At 46.2% G+C, this 16,393-nt stretch overlaps 1 protein-coding gene across 5 annotated transcripts in view; it reads right to left on the reverse strand.

The window, feature by feature from the left end:
• The window catches only part of IQSEC3 (IQ motif and Sec7 domain ArfGEF 3), a gene marked incomplete at its 5' end in the record, with an annotated part of 99,864 nt that overhangs the window by 11,393 nt on the left and 72,078 nt on the right, over nt 1–16,393 (reverse strand). For all 5 annotated transcript variants that reach the window (XM_084525945.1, XM_084525949.1, XM_084525948.1 and 2 more), the window contains 4 exons: nt 526–665; nt 2,792–2,958; nt 3,621–3,743; nt 14,797–14,958. In XM_084525945.1, coding sequence (XP_084382071.1) covers nt 526–665; nt 2,792–2,958; nt 3,621–3,743; nt 14,797–14,958 — 592 coding nt within the window. The remainder of the gene's footprint in view (nt 1–525; nt 666–2,791; nt 2,959–3,620; nt 3,744–14,796; nt 14,959–16,393) is intronic.

Here is a 16,393-nt window from a genome sequence, read left to right on the forward strand (position 1 = left end):
TCTGCATGTTTCCTGGGCACTGAGAAATGATTCTGCTCATTCTGGGTAAACAGAATGTTTCAGATCAGTTTCTGCTAAAGAAGCAGTCTCTGCATTTGGAGGTCTCCTAACCCTGGCAATCCTTGGAGAACTCATTAGATAGAGGTAGGTGAAATTGTTTCCTATCATTTTGGCTTTCACATCCTACAGGCTCATGAGGCCTGAAAGTTCAGAGCACTGCAGGGCCATCACTGAAGTATTGGCAGTCAGGACCTGCACTGGCAAGCAGGAGCTGCAGTGAGATTTTTGGGCAAACAGTTACTGCGTTGGATAAAGCAAACTCTGGCCAAGAAGATCCCAAAGAAGTAGGAAAGAAAGAGAAAGCAAATGAAGGTGTTTGGATAAAAAAGAACTAATGCATCAAGGCAAGCAAGGAAATTATGATGAAAGAAAAGAAACATAGAGGAAAAAGGCAGAAAAGAGGGACAGTGAGGGAGGTGGGTGTGAGCAGGGTGAGCGGGTGCCAGCAGGGCTACGGGTGCTCACTGTTTTCATTCCAACTATGGATTTCTCCACTTTGGTAACGTAAGTCACATGGTCCTCATTGGATTTTAGCTCTTTTTGCTGGATCCTCTCATAGATCCCCACCACCAGTTCCCGTGGGATGTCAGCACCATCGTCCACTCCTGCAAAACAGAGAAAATGTTGGGCAGAATTGGCAGGGAAAAAACAAAAGGGAAGAACTGGTGGCCCCTGACAGGCAGATCTCTGCTGTGTGCAATGATGGGAAGGCAGAAAGAGAAATATTTTGCTTTAGGCTGTCTTCTTTCTTGGTCTAACACACCTAAAGCACCAGGAGCAGATACTGACTTATCTAAGGCCAATGCAGAAGATTTCATCATTCCATTGCTCTGCATGGTGGCTCCTTTCCATTTGTTCCCTAAGGTTTTATGGCTACAATTTCACATTCATATATCTTGGGCCACTCAGCAGCAACCCCTGCATTGATTTCATATAAAATTGCAAGTTCTAAATGTGGAGGAGATCTACAATAGGAACCAGCTGCTCCTCCTGCCAATGCAAGTCTCAGCTCTCCTAAATAAGAGAAACTAAATAGTAAATACTCGGTGGACTCCAACATTTGCTTTTTGTGATGTCTCCTAGGGTTAATACCTTCCTGCTAGTCTGCCTGTAATTTCCCTGTCTGGGGTCTGTCCCTTCCCTCTTTTATGTCTCCTTAAATAATTCTACAAATTTTGCTGTCCAGCCTTTGCAGAGCCTGGTAGAAAAGTTCCCCTCCACCCCTCCCTGAGCCACACACCACAAATTAAATTGCCAGTCTTTCCTCCTGAACTGAATTCCTTCAATCATTTTCCATTGATTTTCTCTGCTTTCTCTCCAGCTCCCTGGTCTGAGGCATACTACACTGATTGATGTCCTGCAAGTGAGGAGGTGTTGAGGAATGGAGAGACATTGTCATCTCCCGACTCCCTAATTCATGCCTTGGAAATATAGCCTGAATACTTTTTTTTTTTTTTTCTTTTTGGTTGTGTTTTGTTTTTGGTTTTGTTGCTGTTGTTGCTGGCTTGGTTGGTTGGTTGGTTAGTTTTTTAAACACAGGCCAGTGAAGCTCCTGGCCTATGTATAGGGCCAAAGGTGAGTCTGGAATGAACTGTCTCTCCTTGTCCACTACATGATCCTCATGTTGGCTGAATTCCTGTTGTGATGTGAGCTGACAAATTTTCTAGTAACTCTAAGTGAAAGTTAACATTAAAAAAAAAGAATAAAGAAAACCTTTTGAGTTAGTTGCTGTGATACTGAAGGGGATGATGACAGGTATCAGCTCCATTTTCAGAAAATAACTTGAAAGAAGGCTTCCGTGCCACATCATACCAGTCTGAAGTGGATGGAAGATTGGAGAAGGTGGGAGGGGCTGGAACAACATTGTCTGAACAGCCATGAGGACAAAGAAATAAGTCAAAGGAACCCATCGTAGTCCAGGCTCTAGACTGAGATTTACACTGGGAATGTCTTGAAGGAACTTAAACTGAACTGTAGATGTGGAGTCAGAGACTCTTGGAAGATGGCTGACCAAGGAGCAAACACAGTTTGGAAATTAGAGTTTGTCTAGACGTCTTGTCAAAAAGGCTAAACAATACTAGGCTGCATTAGCAGATCTGAAAAGAAGGAGGAAGCAGTGGTTCTAAATATGAGTATGTTGTGACCACATCTGAAGAAATGCTTTTAGCAACCTATTACTGAGATGGGAAGGACCTTGAAAAATAGAAGAAAATTGACTTGGGGAACTGAAGTATCAGAAATTGCAAAGAGGTAATGTATGCATGAACCCTGTCAGGCCTGCAGTTACTGCAAGTAATTGCAAGCAATTAAGAAAGGGAAGTTTTAGCCTGAATAGAAGGAAAATGTGTTCATACATTCAAAGCAACAAGGAGGGCATGGGCTTGTTTAGTGGAATCCAGCAGGGTCTAGGAAGGACGGAGCTGAACAATAGAAAAATGTAATACAGTGGACTCCTTCTAAACAGAGAAATCCATTAAAAAGATGAAACCATCTCTTAAGGAAAAATGGTTTATTTCTGAAAAGGCTGGACAGCTTTCTGTGGAGGACAAAGCAGAGATTTGCCCCTTCCCCAGCAACCTACAGGACTCTTCAAAACACCCTCCTCCACGTCTGGATCACAAAGACCAGCAGCAGCCCTGGCGAAAGGCAGCTCCACTAGGTTTTTGCTGCCTTCACCTCAGTAGGATTTAGAGCAGCAAAGAGGGCAAAAAAAGCAAAGTAGGATTCTCACCTCTCAGATTGCGAATGAAGTCCTCCAGCATCATCTTCCTGTCAGGCTTGATGTTGGGGCTGTACATGTCCGTATTGAGGAGGATGATTGCAAAGGCCAAGATGAAGATGGTATCTGGGTTGTGAAACTGCTGGACCACATCTGGGTTACACATGCAGTACCTCTGGCTGCAGCAGGAGGGATAAACACACTTAACATGGAATATTACTGCAAAGTCCGCTGCTCCAGGGTGGCAATGGCCTCAGCACATGTGGATTGAATTCCTCCTTTCACTCCAACTCTCACACGAATGAGAAGGAATTGCCTGCTCTCTGCAGGCCAAATTACCCACCAGTGGCTGAAGTTGGCCACTAAAACTTCAACCTTTTTGTTCGTAGAAGCCAAGATAGCAAATGACAGTAGAGACACCACCCAGGCTGGGAATGTAGTGGTAATGCAGCACAGGCCTACTCGAGCCTGACTTGCTAAATACAAAGGACTCCTCTGGATGCACCGAAGGAACAACCCAGCACCCCTGCAAGCCACAGGACTGCTCTTCCTGTCAGTCACCAATGAACAGGGAATCCTTTGCTGGAAGACATGTCAGGACTGGCTTACTCTGGCCTTTTGTGCCCTTCATGCCCACCTTCATGCCTTCAACACCCACCAAGAACATTGATCTGCAGCAGTGGGACACAAGACTGTGCTTCAGAAGCCCTTCCACGATCAGCTTCTTTAGGAAGAAGATCTCTGGCCGTTCATTACGTTGCTGCTGCATGTTTTCTGTGCTGGGTGTGCTCTCTGCTTCCAGATAGTTGCAATAGTGGGGCCACAGAGCTTGTTTTCTTACCTGAAAGCTTCAATTAGCCGCTCAACCTTCTGCGCCTCCCCCTGCACACGGATGTGGGCCTGGAATTTCCGCAGTGCCTCATCCAGCTCCATGCCTGAGAAGTCCATCTCATCCACCACGCAGCTGTGGAAAGGGGACACGGCCTTCATCAGCACCTCCTCCTGGGAGGGATGCCAGGCAAGCTCCTTCATTGCAGTGCCCAGGCTGAGATCCCAAGGGAAATGACATGGGAAAGGCCCTGAGACATCACTACAGATGCCCAGATGGTTCTTAAAAATGGGAAAGGTTTCAGACAAGCCATTCCTGCATTTTACAGAAGGTAGGCAATTCTTGTGCCTAACCACATACATATGCGTGTGTGTGTGTGTATATCTATACATTATAATTCATATATATTATACCATACTCAACATACATACATATGTATACAATATATATAATTCACATATCTGTATCGATATTTACTGTATCTATATAGATATTTAGGTAGTATATTGATATAGATATTTAGAGACCTATATATGAACACCAATATCGATACAGATACAGATCCATCTGTTTCTGCCTCTCCTGTCATCTGGCAATCCTTTTCACATTGTCCATGCCTCCTTTCCTCCCAGCACAGGCACTTGTTCACTGCCCGTTTATCCATTTTTCTCTTATCTGCATTCACTGCACTCATCCTCTCCTCACCTTCTATTCAGTCAAGCATACATCCTCGTTTGCAATCCGTACTTTCTTCTCCACTCTTCACCCCCACCCAAATGCTGCAGCAACAATATTCACTGTGTCTTTAAAGGCCAAAGCTCACTCAAAGTAAATGTGAAATGGAAGCTCTTGTCTAAAAATAACATGACACCATTAGCTGGCTTGTAATATCAAGGCTGGGTAAAGCTCTGCTCATTTAGTCAGACACCAGGAGTCCCCATCAATTAAGTCTGTCCAAAGCACTATTCATTTTGCACATTTCTATCCGTTCCACACGATGTTTTCCATTTCCTCTATACTTCAGTGCCACGATTCCCTCTTATCACAGGAAATCCTTCACCTCTCACATCTGGTATTGCTTTTCCTTCACAGCAGACTGGTAATTCATAGTCAACTTAAATCCTCAAAGAGAGGGATCCCTTCTCTCTTGTATCCCACTAAAGTATTCTCATTTTATAGAAGTCCTACTGCTAGTCTCCAAAATGTACTGCTACAGTTCTTCCTGTTTGTATTAGTTAAATCCTCTAGTTCTTATTCTTACTGCATGATATTTTGGTCTTCATCTGTAATGGCAACACCTTCCCCATGTGGCTTCAGCACATTTTGTTAGCATGCTCCTGGACCAGTTCTGTCCAGGTCATTGCTGCAAACATTCATCAAAAGACTAGACTCAGAAAACTCTGCTCATAACCTCCCTTAAGCCCAACTTCCCATCTCAGCAGAGCATGTAGGCACTAATGTCTGCATCAGCCAATTCTCTGCCCTGTTTATGATTCCTCTGCTAATATCTTTCTCTTCCATGCTCAACTAAGAATTTCTCACACCACATGCTTTACTGAAGTCTAGAATCATCTTCTGTATGTTCTTTGTCTAGAAAACCATTTTTTTATCAACAAAAGACTGAAATCAGAGGATGAATCTACTCTCTACAGGCTTTGGTATGTACCATTTACCTTCTTGTATGCCATTATTTCTTTCCCATAAATGTATTCTTAAATCTGACATTCTGATAGACCAAAAAATTAACAGATGCAAAAATCCCATTTTCTTTACACCTTCCTTAAGTATGAAGTTACTAGTATGCTAGTATTCAGTCAAATAGTACCACCTGGACATCACAAACATATTAAAAATTCAATGAATTCATATTTTCTGCCTCCATATCCTCTGGATGCTAATTCTACTTTTCATTCCATTGATCTTATCCTCTACATTGTGTTTGGTTTGCCTTTCTCATGTTGCAAACGATAAACTGACCCCAAATTTAGGGTTAGGAGGAAATTTTCCCATAGACAGCTTGTCTGGGACTGCATGAGGAATGTGGAAAATGAGGTAAGTGGAAAATAGAGGGGGAGGGGATTAGCTTTCTTCTGGATCCTTCCAATTCCTAGTGTTCCTGGAAATTTTACCACCTGAACCTTTGCTAATAAATGTACGTGCTCTAATCAGTTTCTTCTGCTTTTGCTGTGATATCCTGGAAATTTTGCTGTTAGTGTTTGCAATCATTCTGCAGTTTGCTGTAGGCAGTGTTTTGTGAGCTAGGCTGTTGAATACTATGTGCAGCCTTGCTAGAACAAAAAATTGTTGCATGATGTCTCTAATGGGTGAGGGATACGGTTCAAATGCTCTGAGACCTCCTTCTATTCCTGCATTCCCCCAGTGGTTCAAGAGCTGAGATACTGCTAAACCAGAGTAACATCCACAGAATACCTTACCAAGAGCTCTGGATGAAAGGAGGGTGTTCAGTATCTTCTAAGGCTGGAGTAGTTATAATCTCAACCAAGAAACATGGTCTCTTTCCCTACACAAATTCCATATAATCAAATGTAGGTGGTCAAGAGCAAGGGCGGAGAATCAACGGGTCTGCTCTCACAGGAAATCTTATACAAAATCTTTTTTTCCCTCTCCAGCAGGTGGGCTGCAGAAGCACTTACAAATCGTTTCTGGCAGCAGTGAAAACTTCCTCTACTGTCCCTTTCCTTTGTTATTTTTATTTTTTTCATACTTGCACTCACTTGTCCCTTGGGTTGCCATCAAGGCATTCCGCTTCTTGGAACTTATCTTTGATACTAAGAAAAGTTTTTCTCTGGTTAGTTATTATCGTGTTCATAGCTGCAAACACCTCTGCAGTTGGACCTTTGTTATTATTTTGTAATCCTTCCTGATACATGATGTTTCTCAGCATTGACCCCAGCGATTTTGCTATTACTGTCTGCTTCCAGACGCATGAAAGCAAAGTCCTTGCACACACAATGAGATCTGCTCAGGTCATCCTAGTAAGCCCAATCCACCAGCATTAAATCATGTATCTTTTCCTCCTTCCCTCACTGATCAGTCCATCCCCCTCCACGCCGTCTAGTCTAACACATCCTCTGTTTTATGTCTGATCTCAAATAATAAAGTCAACACTCTTGATACAGAAGGCATCAAACCTTGATGAGGACAAGTAGTGCAAGGCGGCTGTTTATAGCTCTTTTCAAACTCAAACAGGTATTGCTACATGAGTTATGCACTGCTTCTCCTCCGAGAGTTTTGTGCACAGAGTGACAGATGGGGGTTTACCTTGTAAATTCTAAGCTGAAACTCCTGGGGGTCCCTTATGTTTGTCCCTCAGCCCAAAGAAGGGTGTCCCCTTGTCCTAGTTCCTGAGAGACATTGACCAACCTGAAAGGACAGGTTAGGAAGAAAGTTTGACTTTAGCAAATCTGAGCTTGCATTTGATTTACCTGTCAAAGCCTGTGCCAAAGGCCTGAGAAATAGCTCCTAGAGGAGCCACCAGATATGCTACTGCTTTCTGCTGCTAGGCCGACAGTAAAATGAATGGTGGATCATAGTTTCAGATATTTTTTGTGACACAGCGACGTCCATTCAAAGGGCCGGAGAGCCTTGTGCCTTGGGGCTGCCTTGTTCCTGCTCCTGTTCTAGGTGGCTACACATTTTGCTGTCTTGCCTGACCTCAGGTTCCTGTGCCAGCTCCCATTAACTTTCTGAAGGCGCTGTCATGCCCACGTACGAACTCCCCTGAAATGTAATGCAGCTTCTCTATGGGAGGTCTTTTCTTCCCAAAACAGAGACCTTGGAAGCTGACACACAATATATTGGCAAACATACTGCAAAAAGCACATTCATCTCATCAGCCTCCAGGGCTGCATGTCAAAGGCAGCAGAACCACATGCATGAGGAGGCTGTCTCTCCCCCAAACTGGATTTGCCAACGTAAAAGACAAAGGATGAGCAGAGATCCTCTCTGCATCCAAGGAATAAACCAGCGGCTTATGTGTATGTGCCAAAACCAGTGCTGAGTTCATTTTTCCACAAACAGCAGCATGCCTGTGAGATGCCTATTCCAGGACCACCAGGAGGCCTGAAGGATAAAAAGCAGGGGTGGAGGAAATGCCTTATAAAATCTCCTCCTGTTTTAGTTCTTTCTCTCCCATGGACTTGCAACAAGCAATGTGAGTTTTGCTCACAGGACACCCATAGATGTGTTTAGCCCACTACCTGCAGGACAGGACTTTGGACCTTCGGTTCATGTTGCTGAAGTGAGGAAGAAAGGTGCTGGCACCTTGCCTCATAAACAATGCAGTGCCAGCTATCCAGGGGGAGCTTGGTCTGTCCCGAGGCACTCAGCAGACTGGGACCTCACAACTGCAGAGAACTGCACTCCCAGTGTCAGGTGATGGGACCAAATGGTGGGATCCAGTTGCACCATTTTGCCCTTTAATGTCCATGGTGGCTGTGCTGCCTCCAAGGCTGCAGGGCATGGGTCCCCCCAGCAGTGGGTGGACATGGTGGCATCGGGGCTGTGAGGATTTAGCACAGGGCTAAGCACGGCAAAAAAAAGCCTTTCGGCAAAAGGATTTAGAGAAGGCAAGAAGCAGCTGTATCGTGTGGGGCTGGGATCTGCTTGCCCAAGCGTAATGACCTATTTTCCAGCTTTTCCACTCAGGTGACAATGCAGCAGGAGCCGGGCTGCAACTAAAAGCGTCCGTGCTGAACCTGCAGCCCATGCTCAGGGAGGGGGCAAAGGGGGAGGCAGTCAGGTGGAAAGTTTAAAACCACGAGGCTCAAAGATACTAATAAAAGCTGTCCCTCTTCTCAGCATCCCCACCCCTCTGCTCTTTCTGAAGACAAACCCAGCTTAGGGTGAGCAGCAGAGGAAGAGGTCAGCTCCCTGGGAGAAGGCTGCCCTGCAGGGGTTAACTGGGGCTCACAGTAAGAAAAGTGAGTGGGACTCACTGACGACAGTGACTGGTGTCCCAGTCCTGCCCTCCTCGTGCTACAGCAGCCTCTGCAATGGACCCCATGGCCCACACCCTCTGTAGGAGGTGCTGTGCTGCACGTACTGCATGCTCCCCTCTGGGGCTGCTGTGCCGACTTGTCCTCCCAGGACTGCTGGTAGCCCACATGGCTACTTACTTCAGCATCCACACCTGCTGAAGTGAAAACTCGATGCCCTGACTTGGGCCAAAGCTGTCTTCCGAAGTGGAAAGCTGTTTCCAGAAATGTTGTCTGTGCAGAGAGGGTTCTGCCCATCTTTCACCTCTCCCTCCAGGGGACATTACGAGCCTCTGTGCAAAAAACAGCATTTCCCTGGGCAGCCAAGCAGGTTCAAGCTGTACCTTCAGCCCTGGCAGCTTGGCATGGGAAAGCTTCTCTTGTTCACAAGCCTGATCTGTGCCTCAGCTCTGCTTGCAGCAGGAGGTCAGAACTGCCTAACATGTTCTTCCCTCTGTTCTCTGTTTCCATTGCATTGTTATCTACGGCTCCACAGCACAAGCGGCAGCACTGTGCTGCTCAAACCCTCCTGTAACACAAGTCCCCTATTGATCCTCTGTAACATCCTTAGTGAGGAGGGGAAGGTAGGCTAGTTTGGGCCTACCTGTCAAGTTCACTCTGCCAGTCAGAGGAATCTAACGCTTCTTTGAAAAGACAGCCTCTTAGCTGGGTTTCCAGCTCTGAATTTACACTCCTAAGAGCAGTTTTTCTCTCCCTGACTTCCCAGGAGAGAAGGAGAAGACACTACCAGCTTGACAGACATGAGAGCTGCTCACCCGCAAGGAGAGTGTGTCTAACAGCAGCTCAGAGTCTAACAGCAACCAGCCCCGATTCAGCACAGTGCCTCCTCTGCCTGAACCCCTGCCCCTTTACACTCTGACAGCGGATGCACCAGGACAGCCACTTCTGCACTTGCAAGTGCCACGACCTGCGCACAGACCATCCAACATCACCAGCACAGCCTACTCCATTCATGGCATCACTCGTGTTACCTTGCTCATGAATGAACGATAAATGGAAAAAAATCCTGAGTCAGAAACATGTAGGGGAGGAATGAACTAAGGTGAAAGAAAGGATGAAGGTGAACAAACACAGAATGAAGAGTGTGCAAAAAGAAATAAACAAGACATCTGAGAAGCTAATACAAACAAAGAAAGAAAAGATATAAGGAAGATAATGTGCCTCATTTAAAAAGCGTTAATGCATTGGCCCTGACTTTTTCAAAGTAACAAAATGATTTTCCCGCAACACTGGGCAGGCAGATTGGATAAAAACTGCTCAGTACCAGAACAGTGCCCTAACAGCCCAGGCTACCTCTCTGCAGCCGTATTCCCTGAGCTGACAGATCCTGAAACCCTGGGGTAGGTCCCCAGCGACTCCTCACAGCTGGCTGCAGGGCAGGTTGTGAAAGCAGGTGCTCACAAGCAGAGGCTGGATCTTGCTGTGCGGTGCTTGACCACCATAAGTGGATCTTTCTGCGGTTGGATGCTTAAAATTGGTTACAGATGGGATTTACTCCTGTTACATAAAATATTTAAAGCTAGATGTCCAGCCTAAAGTAGCACAAAGAGAAAAACAGCACTCGGGAGGCCTGTGTCTCTCCATTGACTAAAGGAATTCATAAACTGAGAGATGACGCTGAACTTGGTGGTAGGTAACAATAGGATACATCCTGCTTGTAAAGATTGAAGCCTTGTCTGCAAGGGAATATTACATACTGCGTCTCCCTAAAAAAAAAAAAAACAACAAAAAACAAAAAACAAAACAAACAAAAACAAAAACAAACAAAAAAACAACAACAACAACAACAACAAAAAACAACCACAGTTTAGGGAGATTGAGCAGTTTAGTGTTTTCAAAGGAAAATTGTAGTTAGATACTCTTGAAAATCCCCTACGCTCTCCCTTGTTCTTCTGGTTAGTGTGTATAATTACCTGTGAGTTATCCAGACACCTTTTCTGGGTTCCAAGAAAATCAATTAAAGTTTGAAAGATAGAGTAGGAGGATGAAAGGGAGAACACAATTTAAGGATGTTTAGGGGTTGGACAGCAGGTGTGGGAAGCCAAAACAGCATACCAAAAGGCTTAAGCCTCTTACTGTGTTTATCCCCACTCACCCCCCACCATGCCCATCAGAAGCTTTGCAACCAGCCTGATGCATCTCTGGAGTTTTGCATTTGCTAGGCAGGATCTTCACAGTGCCAAATGCCACTGTGCACTCCTGAGCTCGGTTGCCTGACTCCAGGAGCAGAGATCAGTTGTCTTGTTTGTCATCCAGCACCGCTCCAATACCCATGGAAGCCAAAATAAGTTTGCAGAGCAGAGACTAATGGCTGGACTTACAGCTGAGTCTGGAGTTTGTAACCCAGGCAGCTCTACCCAGCCTCCAAATGCACAAGGGAGGCTGAGGCTTTTGTAGATGTTTTAAAAGCTGTCCTATTATTTATTCATGCGCTTGAGTTAATTCAACCTGGCTGCAATAGAAACAATGCTTACAATACACATTTCTAACACAAGTTTTTGCATCAAGCGAAAGCTAAACTAACACAGCAAGTGGCATCAATAATTGAAATTGCTTTCGGGGGGGGGAGAGGATGGGTCAGAGAGGCTCCAGGGCCAGGCCTGGGATGTGAAGGAGCAGAGATGTGTCCCCCTACACACAGGTTTGCTCCCTGCAGGTGGTTAGTGCCTGTCCAGTGGCTACAGCCTGCCAGTGGCCATTCTCCCTGTGCATTTGAGCCTGCCCAGCAGTGCCTGTTCTCCTGCCCAAGGGACAGAAGAAGGGTCACTTGCACCACAAAAATTAGAGTGGGATCGGGCAAGTTGTGCAGAAACTACATTAGGAGCTATCCTGACTGCCAGATGCTCTCAGGGGAATACCACACATCCTAATAAAGTGGGTAGATGTGGGGACTGCAAGACAAACATTGCCGACTCCATTCTCCCAACCTGTGCCAGTGCTCCTGAGCTAGTCTGATACGGGACTTGTTCTTTATTCACACCAGTGAAATGAGAACCAAACTAGGTCTTAGCCAGTTCTAAAATGCCAGAATGTCTTTGAGCTGCCTCATGCACACACACAAGCAGCTCAGAAATAGTGACTAGCCCTTGAGCTATAGTGCACTGGAAAATGCCAGCACACTGCACAGCATTCCCAGTCCTCTTCTTCCTCCTGCAAAGACAGCAAAAACGTCCAGGGTGATAATCCTGGGTGAGGATTTCTACTGGCAATGCCTTGTTTCCATGAATGCTACACTACTGTGTGTGCAGTCATTGCCCAGACAGCTCTCACAAGCAGCTGATGAAAATTTGCTTGCAAAACCCACCAGCCATTTCTATCTGCAAGCTCAAAACTAATACACAAGAGAATAAAAGTAACTGCAAACAGCACAGATGCAACTAGCAGAATGCGTTTGGCAATCTTTCTGTCTTTTTTCCCTTCCTGTTGTAGAACATTCTGTGTATATTTTATGTCTACTTTTACCTTTGCCTTTAAGGAAGACAAGTCAGCAATTTATTGTGAAGAGGGTATGGCAGCAGGAATTGTTAGTGCAAGAACATTATCTGTTGCTTGGAGAGATCAGATACAGGTCTGAACCCGGAATTCAGACTATTCAGACTCAGTTGCTTAAAAACACAACCTCAACAACTTCTTACCTCTAAGCTTTGCTTTCTCCATCTGTAAATAGGACAGCAAGTGCAGTTTTTTATAGTACATTTGGCATGCTATACTGAGAGACACAGTGGAAACTGTGAGTAATGAGGATGATGGAGTAGGGGCACAGTTTAAAATGGCTCTCCTGCAACATCCAGAGACAATAGAGGCAACTACACAGCAGCACCTGGGCATTGAGGCTGGGAGGCAGACAACAACCTTTGTGAATCTGTTCACAGGAGCTGCTGACACATCTGTAGTCACATGTGAAATGGAAGAACATGATCATTTGCAGGGATCAAATTTAGGACTACAAAGAAATGCCAGGCCATTGCTATTGCAAGATCTCCCTGTCTGTGTAAAGGCAGGCTTTGGACTTCGGCACAGTATCTGTCAGGGGAAGCAAGCCCATGCATTGCTTGCTGGAAAAAAAGAAGCAACAAATTTTAATTGTAGCTCTCAGCACGATGAGACTGGAGAAAACGTGTCTCATTGCTGGCCAAATCAATACCCATACAGAATATTAAAAATAGGGCTGGACCGAAGGTGAGGTACCCACAGCAATAGGTAGCAGCAATTGCAGCAGGAATGGATTTTGAAATTTGGGCCCAAATTTGGCTGCTGAACTGGCATCCTCCCCACATGGAGCACTGCATTTAGCTCTTGGGCCCCCAACATAAGGACACGGAACTGTTGGAGTGAGTCCAGAGGAGGGCCACAAGGATAATAATAAAAGGAGTGGAGCACCTCTGCTTTGAAGAGAGGCTGAAGAAGTTAGTGTAGTTCAGCCTAGGAAAGAGAAGGCTCCAGGGAGACCTTATAGAAGCCTTCCAGTACCTAAAGGGGGCCTACAGGAAAGCTGGGGAGGGACTCTTGATCAAGGAGTGTAGTGATAGAGCAATGGCTCTAAAAGAGGGTAGGTTTAGATTAGATATTAGAAAGAAATTTTTTACTATGAGGGTGGTGAGGCACTGGAGCAGGTTGCCCAGAGAAGCTGTGGCTGCCCCATCCCTGGAGGTGCTCAAGGCCAGGCTGGATGGGGCTTTGGGCAGCCTGGTCTGGTGGGAGGTGTCCCCGCCCAGGGCAAGGGGTTTTAATTAGATGATCTTTAAAGTCCCTTCCAACTCAAACCATTCTATGATCATATGATGATTCTATGATTTTTCTGTGGAGTAGAAGTGGTGTGTGTGTTGGATTTAGGGTTTTTGTTGGACTTGTTCAAGAGAACCGTCAAGTTCAAGGGAGATGGAATTAACATCTTGGAGAGTGGGAGAATACTACAAAGGACTGCCTAATGGAAAGGAAGCTCTCCGTAAGAACTGTGCTACTGCCTAATGAAAGAAAGATTTAGCCGAGTGCTCATCATCTCTAGAAATGGGTCTCTGAATGAGCTTGTTGCCCCCTGACCACACACATCACATCACCATGCATGGCAGCCCTCACACTCACGCTCTAGCATAAACTCCCCTTGCCATCACTGCTGTGGCTCACAGGGTTAGGCAGAGGCAGTGTACCAGTGCTTTTTATCATATAGAGAGCTGTGCTTTCTCCTTCTCCCTCATCTGAATGGCAAGAAGTAGATCAGGACCAAACAGCAAATGAAGGCTCATCTTGGTTCCCCAGGGCTGTCTGCAGAAAGCATGTCATCTTGGACAATGCTCAGAAAAATGGGTTAAGATGCTTTTCTTCCCAACGCTTCTATGCTTCTCCCGTGATGCTCACAGCAGGGGGCTGACAAGTTAGCAATAGTTAGCAACATGGAAGGCAGAGCAATACGCAGGCACTGAAGTAGCATGTATGGGTCGTAGGTGCTTCCAGGATTTTGCAGCCCAGATTGCAAGGCTTGAAAAAGTCTTCAAGTGTAGGCTCTTCAGGTGTAGGCTGAGAGATGCATGGCTTGTGTGAGCAGGAGAGGGTCACAGTGAATGAACTGAAGGGAACAATCCAGAAAAGACAGCCACTGAACAGAAGCAGGGAGGAAACCTGGCATCTTGTTTGGAATGGGAATGTTCCCCAATGCCCAGTGACTTACAGACTAAACCATTAGTAGCAGGCCTCTTCATTGCCACCAACAGGATGAGCTCCTTGCTTATTTTCTCCATTGAGTGGCTGGAAAAATGGAAAATCCCACCCACTGCAGACCCGGATAGCGAGAGAGCCAGCATTTGCTGTCTTGCTGGACTCACAGCAAGGAATAAATGTTCTTCATCCTCTGCCTCTCTCAGCACTTCCCAGAAAGTATCAGAGGTGCTTTATCTGGATGGGGTGAGACTCCAGTCACAGAGTTCCCCAGCCACAAAACCTCCCAGCATCACTAGTCTTACCCCTGATGGTGCTGAGCTCCTGCTAGCAGATGGCAGGCCCTCTGGGAAGGATAAACTGAAATGAAAGACTTGCTGATACAAAGGGGCAAACACATTGCTTGGAAATGCAATGAGGGGCACCAGACAGGGAGTGGGAATGGTGCAGCCAGGGGCAAGGTGGGCTGGCGACTCCTTTATAGGGCAGGGAGGAGAGGAAGAGGCTTCTACACTTACTCCAGGACATCTCTGTTGAACTGTTTCTTGCTGTTGCCCAGGAACTCCCCAATCATCTGGCGGCTGAGGCCCTTCCTCTGGAGCAGGAAGTGTGCCACTCCTATCGGGGTATCCGGGATGAAGCCTCGGGAGATCAGGAACTGGATCCCTTTGTCTGGGTTTCTGAAAAGGAAGGACAGGGACATGGTGAGTTAGCAGAACGCCTTTGAGGCATCATCTCATGACTTACAGCATTGCAGCCCTCAGGGTGTGCAGGGACCAGGGATGAGAGCTGGGCACAAGTCCCTTTGCTACTGTCTCAAGGAAGCTGGGGTTGCACCTTGTGTAGGGCAGATGAAGGTGAAGGAAAGCCTTAGAAGGCATTGCTGCCATGGGCAAACGAGGTTCAAGACACAGAGGGGGATAAGCAAAGGGGAGGGTACATTTTCTGTAACAAAAATTCATTCTCTTTTTCATACATTTTTAGTGCTCAGCGTTGAGTGACACTTTCTGCTTTCCTCACTTGAAATCCCATGCTCATATTTGCATTATTTCTTCCTCTAGTCTTCCCCACCCCTATCTGTGTTTTTCTTCCCTTCTCTATTGATTTGCCCCCTCAGGCAGAAATCTGTGCTCGTGTGTAGGTGGATGAGAGCATGCACCTGGAGAACGCCTTGTCAGAGCTGGGAAAGAGCTGTGCACGGCTCTCAGACTGAGGGCTTTTCTCCCTCACTGGCTGTGGGTGTCCCTCTCAGATCAGGCTGGGTGCTGAGTGGGTCCACCTGCCTGTCTGGGGGAGCTTTTCTGCTTGGTGGAGTGCCAGTGTCTGTGCCTGCCTCTCAGGGTGTAGCATGTCTCTACCAGTACACACATCCATGTGTGTGCGCGTCCCCTGTACATGCAGATTTCTCTTGTACCATACATGTTCCCAGGAGCCTGTTGTGTCCACACATTTTGTCTTTTTCCATATGTCTCCTATAAGGACACATGTTTCTATGCATCCTGGGAGTGGCCGTGAGTCCATGGGGGTGCCTGTCCCACAGCACACACCGGAATGAGTGTAAGGGTGCATCATGCAGGGGGGTTTCTTCCTATACCTCAGTCTGTCCCACTGAAGGGCCTCAGTCATGGTGCACTATGGCTGAGGGGAATTAGTGCAATGCCTGGAGGATTTCCACATTCTTTTCATTCTCTGAGCTGGTGAGTGGGGAGAGGTAAGAGGGTAGCACCCTTATGAGATGGAAGAAAGGATGACATACTTCCACCATTAACCCAAATTCAAGGATCTTTGGCAAGGCTCAAGGACTGAGTTTGCTTAGGCAGTTCCCTGGGGTGAGGAAAGGATAGGATGAGATCTCCGAGCACGTGAATGCATGATATGTGCAGGCACAGACTGTGACACTGTCAGGTGGTGAAGAATGTGGGTGAACAACATATGTCTAGCTATAAGGGGATCAGCACTCAGGAGAATGGCCTGCTCCCTACAGAGGCTTCATGGTTATACAAAAAGTAGTTGGGCTTACAATAGTTCTGCTTACTCTGTAATGTCACAAAAAAATAATATCCTGCAGAGTGTGGCATCCTCAGGAGAAGTGTCTGGGAGAACAAGTCAGCCCAT

Source organism: Aythya ferina (genome assembly GCF_964211825.1).
Source record: "Aythya ferina genome assembly, chromosome: 1".
NCBI classification, from domain to species: Eukaryota; Metazoa; Chordata; class Aves; order Anseriformes; family Anatidae; genus Aythya; species Aythya ferina.